Below are 22,766 nucleotides of genomic sequence, written 5' to 3'. Positions count from 1 at the left end.
GTTGCCGGCCTTGGAAAAGGTAGAGTTTACGGCAGTGTACTACCCATACGATATGCTGGTTAAGCCGAGAGAAATTTTGCACAAAGAGAGTCGTCGCGAGAAATCGCGAGGAATCCAACCGTCTGACGACGGCATAGCTATAGTCTGTGGCTACAGCACGATACCTATAACGTAAGATGTAAAACATTGCAAAATATTTAAATCTGAATGTAGTAGCAAGCATCTGTACGCGTCGGACGAGGACAGCTGAGGCTCAACTGCACGCGATGCATGATGCACGAAATTTTAAAATGATTTGTACCGTTTCGTGACGAACTGATGCTAGGGCTTACGATTAACTCTAGTAACTGCACACATGCAGATATACTATCAACTTCTATCCTTAACCCTTCGAGTACTGGGTTTAAATTCTAACACTAAAATGAGGGGCCAAAAGGCAAAGGGGTATAAGTGACATTTTGGAAAGTTTTGAGTTAAGTATACTAAAAAAAATTGGACTTTTTCTAGGCTTTCCAATGAATTTCACGTGATTTTATCAGTCCTACAGAAAAAATAACATAATTTGTAGGAGATTGTCTTGTTTTTTTTTTGGCTGCCATTCTGGAATGTAAAATTGCTGAAAGAACTTCAAAGTTTGTTTTTCTCAAAACTAAATTTTTGTCACTTGGGGTGTAAGTGACAAAAATTTAGTTGCTTTTAACCCCCTCAATTATTAGTTAAAATAATTTGTTATTTTGTTATTTTATTTGCAACTTCTTGGATAAATTTCCTTCAGACTGATTTACTTATCATATAGGGTAATTCGCTAATTGTTGAACGCTGCCCAAATGTTGAACGATCTGTACAAACCATGTTAAAACAGGAAATTGAACCATTTTCAAACAGTTTCAATAAATTATACAGATTATTTTGTAAGTTAGCTGTACTATTGGACACAATAAATTTAATTAGCACATCAATTTCTGAAACGAAATATTTATTGAAAATTTTTATCGGTAGGTGGAACGAAAATTTCAATTCGCTTAAAAAATAACTTAAGCTGGGGCTGCTATGAAATAAGCTGTGTGGTAAAACATACTACGTATATTGGGTTAAGCACCTATTCACGATATCAGTTAAAGTCTACTTTAGTTATTTTCTAAACATCCGTACAATTTACTCGTATCTATTAATTACATAAAATCATTTTCAATTGCACTTTCGTTTCATGTACATTTTCCATTTGTTGAACACTAGCATAACATGAAAGGCTTGGTTTCATCAACAGTATTGCCAGATTTTTTATTTTCGTACCAAACACCTATATTGAAATGGAATATTGCATTACACAATATAGTATTGTTTTTTGCTTTAAATATCTGTTGAATAATTATTTTAAAAAATCCTATAATGGTGTGTTGCAATGGTGAAAAACGCGATTCAGAAAAGTATAATTAATTGCATCCCATTCCCATAGCCATTCTTATTCTTTTTTTTTTGAATTTCACTATCTTCACTATGGCATCAATGCCATTACCGTTTGTTTGTTTACACCATGATTGAAATTACGCATCGGCAGCCGATTTATCCGGAGTATAACCTCAACCTCGCGATTGATGCTGTAATGTCGAAAATAATGTACATTATGAGAAGCCGCTAAAGTCTATGGAGTGTCGTAGGGGACGATTCACTTCCGTTTCAGCCCAGAGTGGTCAGGGAAAGTGCTTCGCGGACCTAACCCTGGCCTCACAACCGACGAGGAGCGCGAACTTGCAAGTTGAATGAATTACTCCCGCAAACGGTTAACATTTAGCGACAATCGTTCAACATTAGGATAAGATGGGTTATGTATGTGTTCAACAATTGGGTATAGAACTATCTTTTTAAATATATATTTTTTCAATTAAAAATGGACATTACCGTGCTAAAAATGTTACAGAAATAATGTTAAACAATCGTTTACGGTGTTGAATGCTTTTTTAAGCAACCTTTCTATCAAAATTTCCATGAAAATCAAATAACAAAAAAACGTCTATCTTAACCGTTCAACATTTGGCGATTTACCCTACTACTTATTCTACGTTTAAACTCAACTCTCGACAGATTAAAATCAAACACATCATTCACAATAAGTATACAACTAGTTAGTGGGCTATGCTGACCATAGGCAGTTCTATGCGTTCTAGGTGCCAAGAGTTGGCGACTACGTAAATAACGGCTTGGAGCGAGAAACCCTACTTCCGCTAACACTGCGGAACACGGTTTTGTCTCAAGCACCAAAATACCACTATTAACTTAATTAAGGATTGCTGAATCCATTGCCATTTTCAGAAATATCATAGCACGTCTAGTTTTTTGAGATATTGGCTGTTGAAAATGCTAAATTTGACTATTTCAGCCAACTTGCATGCAAGTTTGCCAGCTTGTATGGCAATTCATTTGCCTAATTTGCACCATAACTCAAACTTCATGTGTATAACAATACTTATGAACAAAGTTCATAATATTTCCGATGCTCAAAAGCTATTTTTTGTTGGTTTAGAAAAGTATTGTATTTTGCCATATAAGAGAAACGAAGAGTTTTGTATGAAGACTGCAAGCATGTTGAAAAAATCGATTTAATCTGAATTTAATCGTGCAATTTCAACCAAATTATATCTGAAATGAAAGTTAAAGTTCTATTTTGTATGCTTGGTGGATTAGATCCCAATTTTTTTTGATAAATCATTGTTTAATTTTTATGTAAATATCAATAAAACCAGTGTTTTATGCAAATTTGGTGACCTGTAGCTAAAAATTGTGACGTGCTGGAACATTTCTAAGATCGGCATCAGATTCAGCAACCCCAAATCTACTAGAGACACATAATTTGATCTTTGAGACACGCAAAAATGTAATTTTTGTTACGCTGTGTAATAAATCGCTACAATCGATATTGTGCGTAATCAAATCAAATAAAAACATTCGCTTTAATTTGGTTCTCCTAAATGACAGTGTTTCCATATTCAGCAACATGCAGCGACTCTCATAGTCCGGAAGATTGACAGGGTCGTTCCACGGTAGTGACCTGAGTGCATAACGAAGAAAGCTACGCTGTACTTTCTCAACGTGGAGCACCTGAGTAGTGTAATAAGGTGACCACACACAGGCAGCGTATTCCAGTATGGTTCGCACCAATGAACAATACAATGTCTTTAGGGTGTAGATATCTTGGAACGCTTGTGAGTTACGCCGAATGAACCCAAGAACAGAGAAAGCCTTAGCAGTGGTTACGCTCACGTGTTTGTTGAATTTCAGTTTACTGTCAATGGTAACACCCAAATCGTTAATGGTCGTCACTCGGTCGATGATACTACCGTTGATTTCATAGTTGAAAGAGATGCTGGAAAGACGGCGTGTAAATGTTATGCACTTGCATTTGCTGTTGTTCAACTGCATTCCATTTTCTGAACACCATAGAAGCAGCTCGTTGATGTCAGATTGTAGAGCATAGCAGTCGATTTGACCATAATTCGTAATAAAAGAAGAAGAGTTTTGTTATTTTTTTTTTTTCTTTAAGTTTGAGCATGAGCATTGATGACCTTACAATTCGTAGTTGCTACTCAGTGCTTGACCAGAAAAATCGAAGTTGCACAAAGAACCAACAGATGGAGCTTGGAAGTAGCTTTCTATCTTCAATGCACCATTCGAGAACCCCTAAGGATTATGAGTGTGACATCCACTATTACTGAGGAGCGGGATCACATCTGCATCTCCATGGCTGTCACAGAAAGGAATTTGTTAGTGGGGACGATTTAAATGCTACAAATCAGGATTCATTATGCGCGGAGACGCGGTTCAACTCAACTTCGAATTGTTTTAATGCAATTCCGTAGTTGAGCCCAATTACTCAATTTTGGCTAAATTACCAAGATCTATTGAATTAGAAAAAATACTGATATTTGTGTGGAATTAACGCAAAATTGAATTATTTCAACCCAAGCTTAAAAAAAGTTGCATTTACCCAATTTCAGCTCATTGGGCTAAAATAGGGTGACCAATATAACTTAGACATGTATATAATATTTGTTCTATGTTAATTTACGAAAATTTCAAATTTAGGCGTTACGCAATAAATGGATGCTGATAATAAATCTTCGAGCTGTTTAGTAGAATACCTATAAGTAGATGAAAAAACCGAATTTAGTACTATACCATTTAATTCCACTAGAGTTTGTATCCTTTGACAGATACGTGTATTTCGACCTCAACTGTAAGGCCGTCTTCAGTGTCGTGTACTAGACTCGAGTCTAGTACACGACACTGAAGACGGCCTTATAGTCAGGGCTGGCATCAACTCGCACAATGCGCGCAAAGAGCAGAATTTAACCACTGCACAAAGAGGAGACAGACGCGCGCAAAGTGTAACAACACGAACACAATGAGGGCACGCAGTAGGAAAGAGAGTGTAAGCGATTACGCAAAGAGTAAAGGCAAAACAGGCTCAAAGTGTACACAATATGGCCCTTTTTACCTTGTAACATGGGTATTTTTAAAACGAGACCAACGAATAGATGTCGGATATCGATGTCCGTAGTTGTTTTGGAATTCAAGATGGCGACTTCCGATTTGTGAAAAGCGTTTCAAACCCATGCAATATGGGTATTTTTGGAACGGGCCGATGAATACATGACTATAAGTTATAGTTGAGGTCGAAATACGCGTATCTGTCAAAGGATACAAACTCTAGTGAAATTAAAAGGTATAGTACTAAAATCGGTTTTTTCATCTACTTAAATGGATGCTGCCAACTCAAAATGTAAATGACTTGTAAGAGTTTGGCCTTTATATTTGGCTTCAGGAGTCATGATTTTGGTAAGCAACGACATTTTCAATATTAGTGGAATTTGGGGCAAGTGTGCCACCACCCTAAACAAATTGTTCTCTAACTTTGTCCAAAGCTTGTCAAAACCTGAGGGTGCGAATAGGATATCAACAAGCAGCCAGGCTACTGTCAAGCAAAAATTTTCATCAAAATGATCAGAGTATGCCTAGGAAAAAGCGGTCATTAGTTCTTCACGCTTAAAACTGCTATACATTTTATGTGACACAAAAACTATCAACTGTTGAAAAACGTTTACCTGGTCTTATTGATGCGTAAGTTTGCCAGAACTTTTGTGAAAATTATATATATTTAATATATTTTTAACTAACATACGTTCAGCAATTATTCAACTGATTTATTGAACTTATTGCCTGCATCAAACTGCAGAAGCTTTGTGTGAAGTATTTTGATTGTGCAACTTAAAAATGGTTTCCTGTGAGACAAGCAAACAAACAACGCTTAACACTGGTAGAAAAATGTGTGTTCAAATTTAATTACCAAAATGTTGGAGATCGAAACCACCAATTTAGCTTCATAATGTTAGTTTCTAATCTTCTTTCGCGCCAACTCGAATGGATGTAGGCAGCACCCTTTCAGATTTCAATGGATGTGTAGACTTTGACTAAGTAAGCCACGATTTCTTCACCTTCGCTCAAGGTGAAGATGAATCGAAGCCGAACCTCAAATTTTCAAGAGCACAAATCTGGGATTTCGAATCCTTGGCCCACTTGATTTTGCTGGCGTAAACAGGAATGAAAAACAGTTTTCAATCGAAAGAGCATTCGATCGCAGTGATCAAGTTCACCCTACCGGTCAATTTCACCCGAATTTACGATAGGTTACATTGGTTTTTGGGCTTCCTTATTAGCAAAAGAATAAAATCGTATGACACGGTGATTAATCTCACTGTACCGATCAATTTCACCCGAATTTTTTTGTAAAATTTCGTGTGTTAAAAATGTTAAAATCTCTGTAAAATTGCTGTTTTTTTTTAGAACACGTGTTATGTGGTAGATGAGGACATACACAAACTTTTGAAAAATGCATGGAAAATTGCCCACATTTAGGCGTTGCTCGCAATATTGTATGAAAAATAATGAATTTCACCCACAATTACGAGTTGTTGAAATGTCAACTATTTGTATTTGTATTTTTGTTCCAGCATTACAATCACAAAACTATTACAGCAGAAGATGGCCTAAGTAAGCAAAGTTCTTATGTTTGATCCGAGTGTAAGAATATAAAGTATTGTAGGTTGAGTTAATTGATGATTCTTAACGTATTCATGGACGTGTTGACTGTTTACTGAGAAACTTGCGACGATCGATGGTTTTGAGATTTGGAAGTAAAAATCACCTCCAACCACTAGCGATTTTGCGGTGGGAAGATGACGTTTGATCGGAAATTAAATAAAGGAATGATTTGTTTAATAAATAATAGAAGCATTATTTGTAACAAAACTTCTTCGTGGTACTTTCACATTTTTTTTAATCATTAAGGTGAAACAGTTTGGAATCAAACTTCTAAGTTTGCACTAAAACTTCAAAGGCACTAATCTCGCGAAGAAACCGTCCAACAACAGTGCACTTTTATATTTTGGCTTTGTACACATGCAGACTATTCGGAAATTTTGCCTGATTTTGTTATTATTGTTATTCCTTTACGTGTTAATCAACATCGCCTTGCAAATAGGTTTTCATTGAATAACTATTTTCACAAGTGTCGGATTGTTTCGCGGTCTTCGGCAATATTCTTCATCGTAAAAATACCTATCGAGGTCTGTATTCAGAATTTTTATAGAGGTCAATGGGCGACCTCTGGCGATTTTTCTTTGCAAAAGTAAGTTTTCCCATAGTAAATCTCATACAAACTTTGAACGGCTGGCGCTAAAATATAGTTTCTCCGATCAAGCTGAAATTTTGCTCAGTTGTTATGGGACCTAAAAGCAATCCAAAAAGTGAACTGGAGCGAGAATCTAAATTTTGTCCCACACTAATGGTCAATTCTTCATTGAAGTAGAGCTTCCCGGGAAACAGAAAATCATTTCCCGGAAACGGGAATCCCAGGAAATTTCATTTCCCGGGAAATGTTCCCGAGATTGGAAACTCTATTTGCCAACTATTTCCTCAGTTTAGTGCCTTTGAAAACGTGAACAGGGGCACAAATCGGCCATTGTGACGGCCATCTTTTTTGCATTTCGAGATATTTCACCTTAAATGATTTAATTGGAAAACTCTTAACATGTTCATGAACGTCTTATATGCACTCCCGTGCATAAGTTTGGGGGCACCCCCTTCAAAACATACAAAAGTGCTTTGTCCTTATCTCTGTGATTACACGTCCAATTGAGGAGTGTGATCTTTCGACCGCGACGCTTGCTCCTGCGAGGACGGGTGATGCGATCAGGATTAACCATCTCAGTTGCGTCGTTCGCGTAGTGCAGAGAAATTATATGTTCTTTTATATCTAACAAATTAAAACTTTTATATCAGTAATGGTTCGTGAATATCAGGTAAATTTAAATTGATATTTATATATTTATTATCATATCTTATCATATGTTATCAATAATGCCCTAAATTGTCGAATTGAGCTCATCCTCCTATACACCCTACCCTACTAATACAATCTCACTATCCCGTGACATCTATGAAGATAGTTTGAATTCCCTATATCTTCTTAAGAAGACGTTGAACTAACATTCCTTTCATTCCCCCAGCGATCGTAAGGACGTGGCCAGGTGTACAATGTGATGCTTGTTTTTGTTTTATTTCTATTATGTAGAAAAAGACGTTGATCCCAGACGTTTTATTGCGACACTACATATACATTTCTCAAAACCGATAGAGCTGAGCATTGAACAGACACCCACGATTTGTACAGTCGGTAATGCCATGCTATGCTGCTACCTCTGTGATTACAAGTCCAATTGTGCTTCATAGGTATTTTTCCAAAAGCATTTTTTGAATTTTGTGTACTAAATTTGTACTTAAAGTTGACATTTTTTTAAAATTACACTGCAAAAAACGTGACATATTTCATCAGCATTGGATCGACCAAAATGTTTAATCAATGTGTCATTAAAATCATAATCTTAAATTCTTTGAAGAGCATTCACGGCATTTTAGCGGAAAAATCTAAAAACTATTCAAAATCAATAAAGTAGTCATTCAAGTAATCGTGCAAAAGTTTGGTAATGTAAAACATTCGGTACAGTCGAATTTCGTTCGTTCGTCTTTAAGTGAGCTTCGTTTTAATTGGGCTCCCGTTAGGCGGCATCCACAAATTACGTAACGCTCTAGGGGGAGTAGGCTCAAGCGTTACGGCTCATACAAACATTTGAAATTTTTCATACAAAAAGCGTTACGGAGGGGATGGAGGGGGTCGAAAATGTCCAATTTTAGCGTTACGTAATTAATGGATGCTGCCTTAGGTGGGCTATAGCCAACTTAAAACGAAGACAAACGTTACTTTTTTACATAAAGCTCGATTTTTCAATGTTGGTAGCTCTGAATTTCTATTGTATTCAATATTTTGACAGCCAAAAACTCAGCCCGCTTAGTAAAAGTCTTTCACTAGGTGGGCTACAGGCTTAGTGCAATGAAAGAAAGTTGACTGTACTTGGTATTCCTATTCAGGATACCATTGGTTGGTTGCCTTGGTACGCTGAGATCATGATATGGCACTCGATGGTAGCTCAGGAGACCGCTCTACGATTATGCTGATTATTTTTAATATAGTGGTATGGAAACTTAAGTATCCGGAGCCACCATCACAATTCACTTTTGGCCGATTCCGCCATCAGCCTAACACACATGTGTTGGGTACAAGTCAACACATCCGTTCGCTACAAAATCCTTCACTAAACTGACTTCTCGACCACGCGAAGAAGTTCCAACCAGTTTTCGCGTTTATTATCTTTCGAACTGACAATTAAGGGATGGTACACAAATTATGTCACGCTAAATTTCAATTTTTTCGACCTCCTCCCCCTCTTTGTCACACTTTTTGTATGAGTGCTCTGAAAATTTTGTAAGGCTTGACACGCTTGGCTCGACCCCCCCCCCCACCTTGGAGCGTGACGTAATTTATGCATGACCCCTAAGAGGAAGCTCAAAAGATTACCACGAGCTCAAATGTATTGTACACTGACAAACAAATTATGTGTAATCTTCATTTACATAAAATCTTCAACATATAAACTCTAGTTACCACAGAAACCAGCGTGGTTTAGAATATAGTTTGTAATGATAGTGTTTTCAAACTTTTCCCAACATTCCCAGATCCAGGATTTTTTGAGCCCTTATTTATTTAGGTATAAGCATTTGGATAACATAATTTACCTAGATGAATAGTTCAAAATAATATTTAGCAAAGTTGATGGTATTAGTTTCGAAACAGTAGTTTACTTTATCCATATACTTCACTTTATATTTTGTTACGGGGCCCTTAGCTTTCAACGATTTAGCTTCCTCAAAAACCTGACTTTTTCCTGTGTGTTTATCGTTATCGAATGTCTACTGCTTTTAGAAATTATCATCACGATTTTGAAGCCTCTTAGAATCCGTGGCCCGTTGGGGAACGCATTTAACGTACACCCTAGCTATGCTACTGCTCCGAAACATCTTATCATGTTCAATATAGATTATATGTACCTTAATACGGGGTAAATTGATCGCAATGTGACATTACCAATGTCCCTCCTGGTCAGATGTTCGTATGATCAACATTTATTGATGGAATATTTTCACTAATAACGTTTAGATTTTGTTCAAGTAACGTTGTTTATAGACACTAATATTTTGAAATGTGTAGTTCCTGGTGTACTACCCAGACAACAAAAATGTACGTACCGTGTAACGGGGTATCTTTGATAATGCGGGTAACTTTGATAGTGCGTAACCCACCACATACTAAACGAAATATCCAGGGATTGAATCCTGAGAAAATTGAGAGAATCTCTCACGTATCGCTCTCTGTAACTATCATAACATGCTACACATTATGAGAGACTGTTTATCGTATCCTGCTACAACTTTGATCAGATTGGGGGGATAGTAGTGCATGATAAAACCCCTCTAAACATGCTCCAAGTCTAGGGAACACTATTGCTATTGGAAGTTCATGGATTGTTTATCGTGCCAGTAAAGAAAAACACGCATCCCCAACGGTAAACAAGCGAGAAAAATGGATGTTATCATCGCTCTCTCTTTGGGGCTCTCGCTCGCTGCTTTCATTTATCAGACTTGTTACACCTTGCGATACAATGACGATCGTGGACCGCAACAGATGGAATGTTTTTCTTTGCTTGTTTTGATCGTGCTTCATACTCAAATGAGAGCGTATTCTGCAATGCCTGGAAATATCATAATTTCTGTTAATCGGTTAAGCAAAACGAATGCAAAACTGAAGAATATTAGTATGATACTCCATATAAAAGTTGTTTTCATTTGAATCAAGACCATTTGAGGCTTTTTACACGAATATTAAAAATTGACACAATTTTAGCATTTTTGAAACGCTTACAAACAATCTGTTCTACGATCACTATTTGATGTACTTTTGAATCTTAGCGAAAAGCATTTTCACAAACTGGGACCATTTTTGTAATCTAAGTCAGAAATTTCCATATAACTTTAAACACCTATAGGTATGCAATGCCCTACAAATGTTCGTAATTCATTCAATTTTGTTCGATGCATACTCCATTATCAAAGTTACCCCAAAACAGAAAAATCGACTTTTGATTATATGAAAAATTATATATCCATTCAAAATAAATCTTTTGGCAATCTATCAACAGCAATCGATAGGTAGGATGCCAGTACTTGTTTTAAAAATATAAATTATAATTCTTTGAAACAGCATGCATAAATATTCAAGTTTTCTTCGAAAAAACTATCAAAGTTACCCCGTTTTACGGTATTACTAAATCACATTTTGCGTTATGCGATGCTCATATGTGCAGATTCCTTATAAGATGCTGTCAAAAATACTTATACGTACAATAGTGGAGGCGATTTATGTGCATAAATTATATGAGGAAAATTGGCATACAATGTGAGTATATTCAATTTATTGCGAATTAATCTGTAATCTTATGCGACTTAATTTATCATGACAAAATTGATTTGACAGCTACTTTATTTTATTTACCGTGTTGTGCGGATGTGATGAAATAAGTACTTTCTGAAATGTTTTACTTAATCACGAAGCTATCTAAGGGAGAATTCTGAAGGACCTAGGAAATATGATGATGATGATTGGGTATTATGATCTATACAGCAAGGCATTTGCCTGTAGCATTGGAATAATCTGAAAAGCGATTTGATCAAGATTGTACAGTTATTCACCTTTACTCTTGTTAACGGCGGATCCAACTTTCGATCGAATCCACGGCTCACTTTATTTTGCTGACGAAAACGGGAATGCAACCGATGCAACGATCGAAAGAGCATTCGAACGTAAACAAGAATAGGGGTGATTAGTAAGTACATAGTCAGTCGCCTATATGAAGGGCCACAATTTTCACTGTTTTTGTCTTCTATAACTCGAAAACGCCCTAACTCGCTGGTCCCTTCAATATCAAGTTAGGGAGAGTTGACTGTATAGTCAAATATAGTTCATCGTGAAAAGATCTCAACGGTTTCTTTTTATAATATTTGGGTAGTTTTTGGAGCACGTCATTCATACCATTAATTGTATGAATCGAAAATACGGTTTGCTATCCCACGTAATAATGAACCACTGGGACCCAGAGAGAATTTCCGCGTTCAGAAAAGAGTATTTCTTGCAATCCCATTTAAAACGGCTACATTTAATACTTACATGCCTTGTGGTCCGTGTCTTGTTTTGAAAGCATCGCTGTGGCCCGCATACACAGTTAGATTGATAACCACTGATCTGGTAACTTTATACTTACTTATAATATTCTAATCTATTGTCATCAAGTCATCAAGCGGTACAATAGTTTAGCTGGTAAAGCACGCGTCTTGCATAAAACAGTTTGTGGGTTCGAATCTCATTCGAACACGTGAAGGTTTTCATAATTTGTCCATATTTACACCAGTGTTGATAGACTCATACTCAAAATCTCAATCAATACGCTCTCCCGTGAGTGCAAACTCATTAGAGATCTGCTTCGCAAATCTCACGCTTGAGATTTTGATGCAAAATCAACTCAATCAACTCAAACCGTAAAAAATGATTCAGTCGCAAAACCCGGCAAAAACTCTGGAAATCCGAATGTTGTTGTTTACGTTAGAAAGGATTAACATATTTTACCAGACTAACAAGAAATTATTGCCGTGTGTGAGTAAACTGTGGAAATACGAGACAATGAGTTAAAAAGGTGAGCCAACTCATCCATGATTTTTTGACTGCTGAGTTGCATGATTGACAACTCACGCATGAAAAATCTCAAGCGTGAGTTGTGAGAAATTGAGTTTTTCACAACACTGATTTACACACATCTGATGAGTTATTCTCTTGTTGAATAGCTGCGCGTTTAACTCAAACTTTTTTGGTATCATTTCGAAGGTTTAAGGTGATTATAAAACGAAGCCAAACTTTGAATTTTCAAGTGCACAAGACGAGAGTATCTGACAACAGATCGCATAGAAAACCAATCAGCTTGCTTGCTTCCTGGTGGTGACCAATGGGATAGATTTTTAACGCGGAGCGCTGTTTGGTTCTCAAGTCTTGTGCTCTTGAAAATTTGAGGTGTGGCTTCCTTCTATAATCACCTTAAAAAGCGCACAGTAGTAGTAAGAACAAGTTTAAGTATTGCTGGATCGAGCTACTATTTTGCACAAATAGTGTTCTTGAAAAGGCAACCAACATTACAGCCGAAGCACGTTAAAACGACATTTTTTATAGCTGGGTATACTGCCCATATTCGCATAACGGTCCCACGTTCCATGGGATTTCCTATAAACATGGGACTGTTATGCGAATATGGGCAGTATATTCTACGAGTGGCGTGAGGTGACAATTGTCGGTGTCGTGTAGCGAGGTGACAATACTCGACTCGAGTGAAGTGACTGTCCATTTGATTTGCATGGCGAGTCGCTCGTAGAATAAACCTAAGCGACTAAAGCTCTCTATAATGACATTGTTCAGGTGGCTGCAAAATATTTTAATGTTATTTAACTATTCTCTATTACGACGGTCCCTCCTTGCGATTTAATTTAATTTAATTTAAATCATTTAATCATCAGCAATCATCAAAAACGAAAAACCAGTTTTTTTTCATTCCAATTTAAATTAATCCCCATAAAAATCTATCATTGCACTCCAGATAGCAAGTGTAATGCAATGATAGATTTTATTGAACATTGCTTAAATTTGTAAAACGATGATGGTTATTTTCCTCTTAAACAAGGCGCTAAAATATCTTCAAAAGTTTTTTAACCTTCAAAAATGTGGTAATTGAGCAACATTTGTAGGTATCAATTTACATAGTCTTCAGCCAAACGTTGCGTAGACTGAAAATAACTATCGTAAAGTTCCGTAATTCGGCGCACCTGAAGACACCCGAGAGTATTCTACGAGTGGTGTGAGGTGACACTCGGGTGAAGTGCACCGTGTAATCCAAATGGAGAGTCACTTTTCTCGAGTCGAGTATCGTCATCTCGTTATACGAGTCCGACAATTCTCACCTCACCACTCACGCCACTCGTAGAATAAACCCAAATGTCTAGAGTAACATAACGGTCACATGGCATAATTCTGAAACAACGAATCATTTGGCATCATACACCTCGCTATACGAGACCGACAACTCTCACCCCGCTCGCAGAATAAACCCATTTGACTTTTCAAATTTTGCCCCAAAAGAACATTATGCTGAATGACTATTATACTAAACGAAGTAGACCCGAACAAACTCAACTAGGTATAGATATTGAATTTCATAAATTCAGTGCTAAACTGAGAACTAATGGCCGTAGAAAGTAAACCAACATCGTATGAACGAAACGGAAATTGTTGTCAACTTTTTTCAATCACCATCTCATTGTTTGCAGAAGAAACCCAACGGTCATTAAACACGAGGAACAATATTCGTACATCGACAAGAAACCTGCCAGAGCAATTTAGAATTGGTGAAACAACTTGTGTAGAGAAACTATCGATTACGGAGATGATGCAGTAAACGAGCACATAAAGATTCGTGACAATTTATTAGAAAAATCTTAAACAGGACAAGATCAGACTCAGACTATGTTGTGTGTTGTCTGACAACTGGTGGCACAGCACATTGATTACTATCGAATGGGAACAAAAACAACTGATCAATTTTCTTACGCCAGGTGTAGATCACAAAGTTTCAACGCTGAACATACACAAAAGTGGCTCAGAAATGAATACACACATATGCAAACACACACAAGATTTATGGGTTTGAATCATTATTTTACTTTTTGCATTACTTCCAAGTGTTGGTTTCTATATGTTTAGTGTTTAGATAGCAGTAATAATAATTATTCTAATTAAAAAGACTAATAAAAATAATTAAAGTTTCTTGTTTATATCCTGTTGTTTTCTGGTTTTCGTGTCGAATGTTCGAACGATTATTTTGTTTCACTTTAGTAATATGCAGTGCTTACAGTATATTTGAGTTGTTTACTTCTCACGAATCTCCCGCTCATTTCGGCATCTCAACCTCGCCCAAAATTCAACGCTTGCGAAAGAATATTCATTTCCATCATTTTCAGTTTATTTTCTTGTTCCTCTAAAGTTACGACACGTAGTTCTCTAAGCAAACATAAAATAATAAATTATTCACCATTATTGGTATATTTCTGTTTCATTTACTATGCTGATTTTTTGTTGATCATGAGTTCATGACCGTCCGATTATTTAGCATGATTCTTTCATTTACTTTTCTGTTGACAGAGAAAAGACTGCAACCGTAGGTTTTAAAAATGTAATTGATATAAATGGGAAACGACAATTTTGTAATCCAAAACAATAAACGACACTTTTTGAGAAACGTCCATATAACTTCTTCTCTGTCTTTCGATTCTTTCAGATTGTTTCGAAAGTAAAAAAAAATGATAAACTAATGCATAGCAATTCAATTTTACTAAGTATTTCATATTTTCGTAAATAACTAAAACGAAATGGACAACACTAAACCAAAATGAAGGGAAGAAACAAATGTAAGGCGCGGTCCAGCCAATTTGCAATAATGCTTTCGAATAGTGTAAAACACAGTTGGAAAAAATTTTCATAGGAATTGTCCAAAACAAAACAAAAAAACTCTCGCGTTCGTTATCGTTGTCGCAACGATGTTCTCCGATCAAGGGTAATGTTTTAAGAGTAATCAATAGATTTATTTACTGTTCTCGTGTTGTTGTTTTCAGCTTCCTTCTGCAGTAGTGATTCATGAACTTGATCTTGATTTTCTAGCTTCCTGTTATATCCAGCTGATTATCTTGACATTGTGTTTTTTTTTCTGTTGGTATGCATTAATAAATAATGTTAAACGTATTGTTTGCAATTTGTTGTATTTGCTGTAGCTCATCTCTTCGGTGTGGTCGTCCAAGGGCTAGCCACTGCTGTTGACGACAATTACGACGACGACGAAGACGAGTACGACAAGGACGACGAACGGAGAAAAGGAATCGGTGGCGAAAACTCTGCCGCAAGGTGTTGATGGTAGAAGAACGTTGTTGGGGAGTAGTCACACTGCTGCTGTCGCTGCAACCGAAAACATCGTCATTGCCACCTCCTTTTCCGGCATTATCGACATCATCATCAGTAATCATCTTACGAGTGATGAGTGGCGCAGGTTGGAGCAACAGTAGAAGAAGTAGTACGAGTAGCAATTCAGATACAATTGGTTGCTGTTGATTTTTGTTGTTTTTGTTGTGGTTATTGTTGGTTCTCTGGTTGTGGTTGTTTTTGTTGATTTCTAGGTTATTTTCTGGAACGCATCACATAGCATACTTTCTTGTCCACTCCCGCGCAAGTTCATTGTATTTTTCTCGATCGGTTTTGTATATTCTAGCGATCTCTGGTACGAGGGGGTCGTCTGGATTTGGATCACATAGCAGAGAGCAAATTGATAACAACACTAAAATGAAAGAATAAAAGACATGTGAAGTCGACATATAATAGCGATAGATTGAATAGTAAAAGAAATAAACTGATCACTTGTTTATAGGGTAGAAGCACCAGTATCGGTCATTATACACTGTTTAACAAAGACATACAGCATGAATCATTTCGTATTTTGTAAAACACTTTCACATAACAAAGTGATATTCAGTTAATCGTACAGAAATAGTTCATTTTCCTTCAAAACTCATATGCCTTAGAGGAAAAAAGAATCGCATTAGTAGCGCGTGATCTTTTGATTCCGTTGCAAGCTCCTGTGGGGCGTTGTGCGAGAGCGAAAAAGAAATTTTGTGAGCTCTTTTCAAGCTTATAATAACACAATTTTATTGTGGCAATGTTACGTTTATGTAATTTTCAAACAAACTATGGATGGTTCGTCACCACAAGTGTCGGCATAAACCTTTCTTAATAATTACTAAAAATAACCTTTGCATAGTTCGACATTATAAATGTTGACGTACTTACTAATCTACTATCTTGAATGCTATCAAAAGACAAAAATTCAAAACTTATCCATTGATCGCATCACCGACCAAAGGTAACTCCCCGATATTTTTCCCGTGGTGATTGTGGAGTTGCAGAGATAGAACAGGGATTCCCAATCGGTGGTCCGCTGACCCCTAGAAGGCCGTGACGACTTCTAAGGGGGTCCAAGAAGCTGTGGAGCGTCGCACAGTGGCGCATGGCCGGACAAAACCTCAAAAATTCATGTTCTCAAAATCACTCATCAATATATTTTATAGACTTCTATACTATTGAGCGACAATTTCTCAAAAATTTGGGAAAGTCAGTAAAATTGGACTGCTCGAAATTCATCAACTATGATTAACCTAGCAAACTTCAAATAGCTGTACCTCAACGAAATCATAATCGATTTAAGCTCAATAGGTTCCATTTCGCGCAGGTCATGTCTTGAAGAACGTAGAGCCAGCAAAAGTAAAGTAAGTAAGGTTCCATTTGAGAGCGTAGTTATAAGCCTTAGTTTTGGCTATAATTATATAATTTTTAACATATCGAGTTGTTATTTGTAGCAAAAAATGTTTTAAACAATCTTTCTCCAAAATTTTGGTAAATTTTCAAAATTTCGTACGTTTTATGTGAAGTGTTTCGGGAAAATGAGTCACTCACTATGAAGCAGCAAATCATCCATACTTTCAAACGTGCAATAGTTTCTCTTGCCCTTAGAGGTGAAAATTCCATTTTCATTTTTCATTATAATTTATCGATTTCATCCTTCAAACCTGTATAATTTGTCATAATTCGTTTGAGACTTTAGTGGAATTTCTCAAAAGAAGTTAAATTTGTACCTCTAGTTCAGGTTTATGCACAAATTTCTGCATTACAACAAAAACATTTGTAGTAATAGCCTTTTTATACGATTGGATAAAGCAATTTAATTTGGACCAATTTCACTAGAAAATCGAATTTCCATTTTGGCTGTTATTTCCAACGGGATAATATCAGGTATCGAAGATAATTAATAGATTACCATTATCAAGCAATTTGAGACGTATTTGAGGTTTTGTCCGACCTTTGTATGAAGGACCGCCACTGTGCGTCGTTTAGTTAATTGTGGCTTTTCGTACTCATGCTGCGTGCACTAGAGCAACGAGCTATATTTGCGCACGGGGTCATCTACGCATAATCCCTTAAGGGTCGTTGGGGGACCACTTAGCGTCCACGTACGGACTTCAAATTTTTAGCAGATTTTTTTCTTATCAAAACGAGCACTTTACAACGACGAACGGCGACGACGGAGTCGATTTCATAGTGATCAGGAAGCAGATGAAGCGCGTTATTAGGTGGAAGCCGATCAACGAGCGGATCTGCGTATTGAGGATTCGGGGCAAGTTCTTCAACTACAGCCAGTTAAACGTCTTTGCACCGACTAACGACAAACTCGATGACGTGAAGGACGCGTTTTACGAATGTCTCGACAGGACCTATAGAGAATGCCCAAAATACGACGTGAAAATTGTCATCGGCGACGCTAATGCGCAGGTCTGTTACCAACGACAACGGCCTACGTTTAGTAAACCTTGCTGCCACCAGGGGGATGGCCATCAGTAGCACCTACTTTGCACGCAAGGATATCCGCAAGCACACCTGGCAACACCCGAATGGCGAACTTTGCAACCAAATCGACCATGTTCTGGTAGATGGCCAACATTTTTCCGATGTTAGAACTTTCAGGGGTCCTAATATCGACTCAAGCCACTACCTCGTTGTAAGCAAAATTCGAGCGCGATTATCAACCGTTTCGAGTTCTAGGAATCGACAATCGTTGCGTTTGAAACACGCAAAGGACTTCGACAAGGCGATGGTCTTTCCTGCCTCCTGTTCAATATTGCGCTAGAAGGTGTTATGAAACGGGCGGGCTTCAACATGCGGGGCACGATCTTCAATAAATCCAGCCAGTTCATTTGTTTCGCTGACGACGTGGACATTGTCGGAAGAACGTTCCAGGTGGATGCTGAACAGTATACCAGGCTGAAACGTGAAGCAGATCGGGTTGGATTGGAGGTAAATACGTCGAAGACGAAATATCTGCTGGCTGGAGGAACCGAGCGCGATAAAGCTCGCATAGGCAGACGCGTGACGATCGACGGGGATGAGTTCGAGGTGGTGGACGAATTCGTCTACCTCGGATCATTGATAACGTCGGATAACAACTGCAGCAGAGAAATTCGAAGACGTATCATCGCCGGAAGTCGTGCTTACTATGGACTCCACAAGACCTTGCGGTCTGGTAAACTTCACTTCCGTACTAAGTGTACCATGTACAAGACGCTAATAAGACCGGTAGTCCTCTACGGGCATGAGACGTGGACAATGCTCGAAGAGGACCTGCAAGCGCTAGGAGTTTTTGAACGACGTGTGCTTCGGACGATCTTCGGCGGAGTATGTGAGAACGGCGTATGGAGGAGAAGAATGAACCACGAGCTTGCGCAACTCTACGGTGAACCCAGTATCACGAAAGTCGCCAAAGCTGGAAGGGTACGATGGGCGGGACACGTTGTGAGAATGCTGGACAACAATCCCGCAAAAATGGTGTTCAACTCAAATCCGGCCGGTACAAGACGAAGGGGAGCGCAACGAGCTAAGTGGTTTGACCAAGTGGAGCAGGATCTTGGAAGTGTGGGGCGATCGAGGAATTGGAGGTTAGCAGCCATGGACCGAGTTAGTTGGCGTAACATTGTGACGCAGGTCATGTCTTGAAGGACGTAGAGCCAGCAAAAGTAAGTAAGTGCGTTTCAATAGCAAACGCATGTCAGCAGATTGTGTAGTAGCGGATTACCATCAAAAGTTCGACGAGCGGATTAGCGAAATCAACGAAAGCGTCAACCTCAGCGATCTGTGGGAGTCAGTCCACGGAGCGGTGAGCACAGTAGCGCGAGAAGTGGTAGGTACTGCTCAACGAAGACCAAGGAATGGTTGTTTCGACGAAGAGTGCCAGAGCATGACGAACGAGAAGAACTTGGCTAGAAGCCGGATGCTGGTGTCTGGTACCCGTCAGAGCAGAGAGCGGTACAAGGAAGCAAGGGCAGCCGAAAAACGGATCCATCGCAGAAAGAAAAATGAGCATGAAGAGGCAGTAATTGCTCAGGCGCAAGAAGCTATGGAACAGAACGACATGCGACGGTTCTACGAATCCGTCAATGGTGTGCGGAGAAAAACAGCGCCGTTTCCCGCCATGTGCAACGACCGCGAAGGAAACTTGCTGACGGATAAAACAATGGTGGCCGACAAGTGGAAAGAGTACATCGAGTCATTGTTAAACGGAGATAACGGAAGTGTATCTGATAGCAGAATTCAAATCGATGACGATGGACAGGCTGTGGAACCTCCAACGCTAGATGAGGTAAAGAAAGCTTTCAATGGACTGAAGAACAACAAGGCTGCTGGGAAGGACGAGCTCCCGGCCGAACTTCTCAAACCCGAAAGTGAGCAGCTGCACGAATTCCTTCACCGTGTCATGTCGAAGATATGGGAGGAAGAACAAATGCCTACTAATTGGTTGGAAGGCCTCATTCGCCCTTTGTACAAGAAAGGACATCGACTGGAGTGCGCCAATTACCGAGGGATAATACTTCTTAATTTGGCGTACAAAATCATGTCTGGAATTCTGTTCATCAGATTGAGACCGTATGTATGAGGAGTCCTTTGTCGGCGAATACCAAGCTGGTTTTCGAGAAGGGCCATCAACGACGGATCAAATGTTTACCCTGCGTCAAATCCTAGATGAATTCCGGGAGTACAACTTGCAGACTCATCATCTGTTTGTAGATTTCAAAGCAGCGTACGATTCAGTGAAGAGAAACGAGTTGTGGCAAATTATGTCCGAACATGGCTTTCCGGCGAAGCTGATTAGACTGATTCGTGCAACGCTTGATGGATCGAAATCTAGTGTTCGGGTGGTGGACGAGATTTCGTCATCGTTAGATGGATTGAGACAGGGTGACGCTCTTTCTAACTTGCTGTTTAACATAACGCTCGAAGGTGCTATCAGGAGTGCCGGTGTGCAGAGAAGCGGTACCATTATCACACGTTCTCATATGCTCCTTGGCTTTGCGGACGATATCGACATCATCGGGATTGACCGTCGGACTGTGGAAGAAGCGTTCGTGCCTTTCAAGAGGGAGACAGCGAGGGTCGGGCTCACGATCAACACCACAAAAACGAAGTACATGATAGCTGGTGGTGGTCAACGTGGGTCCGGACGTGTTAGTGGTAGGGTCGGTGTTCCCTTAGTGGACAGTCCCCTATAGTCGCACTAGTGGCTTTTTACGGTCGTTTTGCTATGAATCTTTCCAAAATATTTTTTGACGTAAAGATCAGGAGCTATTTATCTAAGTACCATTGAAACACAGTTTGAACTTGTTCAAAAAATGATCAAAATAATTAGTTTTGCTTATAATTTCAGCTCCTTTGCGCCTATAGTAAACCTATTGTTCCTATTGTAGCACTATTGAGAGAGACTATTTTTTATTATACGCTTGAATTATGCGTGTGCTAGAATAAGGGCGTAAGTCGCATGATCGATTATTCTTCTGTGAATAAAGGTGACAAGACGCAAGTTTGTCAGCATTCTTTTACCTCAGGACGCGAGATTCATCGCTGCCAAGCGGTTTGAAGTGAAAAATGCTGACAAACCCGCTTCTTTTCGCCTTTATTCATGAAGAGAAATCGATCATGCGACTTACGCCCTTATTCTAGCACAGGCTTGAATTGATGAATTAAGATTTTTTTTACATCAAACGAAAGCTTTTGATCCACACTTTGTAGGAAAAATATAAAAGTTTTGTAAACAGGAACAGAAATTAGAAATAGTGCTACTATAGGCACATGTATTCATATTGTGGCACAAGCGATAATCAATACAAACATATGAGTTTTCGTAGTTTTCATATTTTTCCCACAAAACCAAGATGAAAAACTTTCAGATGATGTAAAAATAATGACGCTAGCGCTATTTTTCGATTTTATACGAATATTTGTTCTTAGCTATGCGACTATTGGTACATCGACCCTAGCGAAATAGTGCTAGGTGGTGAAATGTTTGAAGTGGCGGAAGAATTTGTGTATCGAATTTGTTTATCGGCATATCGGTCTATTTTGCTCGAAGTAAGAGGGAGCATGGAGAAGAAAGCAATGAATACTAGATGGATAGGTACCGTAAGGGAACGGCCGGCGAGAGAAATTGGATTAGATGTTGCAGAGGGCATACCATATGAAACAGTATTACTTGAAACGCCCTTCCTTGTGGCTAACGTCCTTTATGGGAACGGCTTGGTGTGTTTTGAGAATGACACTACCAAGACAGCCTTGGTTGTGTATGTTCAAAAATGTATTTTTTTTTTTTGTGTTAGACTTGCTACTAAACAACGCATAAACGGGAATGCAAAACGATTTTTGATCCAAATTGCGATACATATTGGTCTTACCATATACATTGTTAAGCATATTTGCTCTTAGGCTGACCAAAATCGGTGCTTCCACCCTACATCGGAATCTAATGACCTGATGCGTTATACATATTTTTCCTTTTGCATGAAATAACACTTACCTTTCGATATAGTTAATGCAGGTGACCATTGAGATCGTAAGATGTCGAGGCAAATCGAACCATTACTGTTTATGTTAGGGTGATATATGCGTGTTGTAAAAGCCACTTTGGGTGGTTTGAATGGATAATCTGTAGGAAAATGTATGGTTAAGAAGAATACACCTCCTTGATACGGGCTGTCTGGCTGCATGGGGTTTCCAGCATTGAGTACAACGTTGATGGTGGCCGAGTACATGAAAAGAGATTAACAGAATGCAAGAAAAATTAATAATTGCAATGCAGATATAGAAAAAAGAACAATGCTAGTTAAAATGTAAAGAACAGTGTTTATACGTAAGCCACGTGGTTCATACTGAGGAGACTCCATATGGCATAATGGTTTGGTGTAACGGCAATTTGAATCTATGACAAAAGGTCGAAAGGACAGAAGGTCGAAGAACAAAAGAGGAGGGACAAACGGTCGAAAATCTATTTTCAAAGAAGGAAACATTTCCCAACAAGCAAATCCTTTTCGACCTTTTGTCCTTTCGGCCTTTTTTCCATAGACCAGACAGAAATATTTTCTATTTCTTCACTTTAAAATTTGAAACAATTTTCACTTTGATTGTAAAGTTTCAGAACCTCTTCATTGGGTGTTAATGTAACTCATCGACTATGAGGGATTAGAGACGGAGAGCAAGTACACCTGCTGAACAACTCATACAGTTTGTGGAATACTAATATCTATATGCA

At 38.5% G+C, this 22,766-nt stretch overlaps 1 protein-coding gene across 3 annotated transcripts in view; it reads right to left on the bottom strand.

The window, feature by feature from the left end:
- Positions 1 to 14,442: 14,442 nt before the first annotated feature.
- LOC5577061 (ubiquitin-conjugating enzyme E2-17 kDa) overlaps positions 14,443 to 22,766 on the bottom strand; it is a 40,943-nt gene continuing 32,619 nt past the window's right edge. For all 3 annotated transcript variants that reach the window (XM_021846148.1, XM_001663104.2, XM_021846152.1), the window contains exons 5-6: positions 22,035 to 22,218; positions 14,443 to 15,923 (exon numbers count right to left, since the gene is read on the bottom strand). In XM_021846148.1, the coding sequence (XP_021701840.1) occupies positions 15,784 to 15,923; positions 22,035 to 22,218 (324 nt within the window). In that variant the 3' untranslated portion in view covers positions 14,443 to 15,783. The remainder of the gene's footprint in view (positions 15,924 to 22,034; positions 22,219 to 22,766) is intronic.

The sequence above is a fragment of the Aedes aegypti genome, chromosome 1 (assembly GCF_002204515.2).
Source record: "Aedes aegypti strain LVP_AGWG chromosome 1, AaegL5.0 Primary Assembly, whole genome shotgun sequence".
NCBI classification, from domain to species: domain Eukaryota; kingdom Metazoa; phylum Arthropoda; class Insecta; order Diptera; family Culicidae; genus Aedes; species Aedes aegypti.
This window is presented reverse-complemented; position numbering and strand designations above follow the sequence as displayed.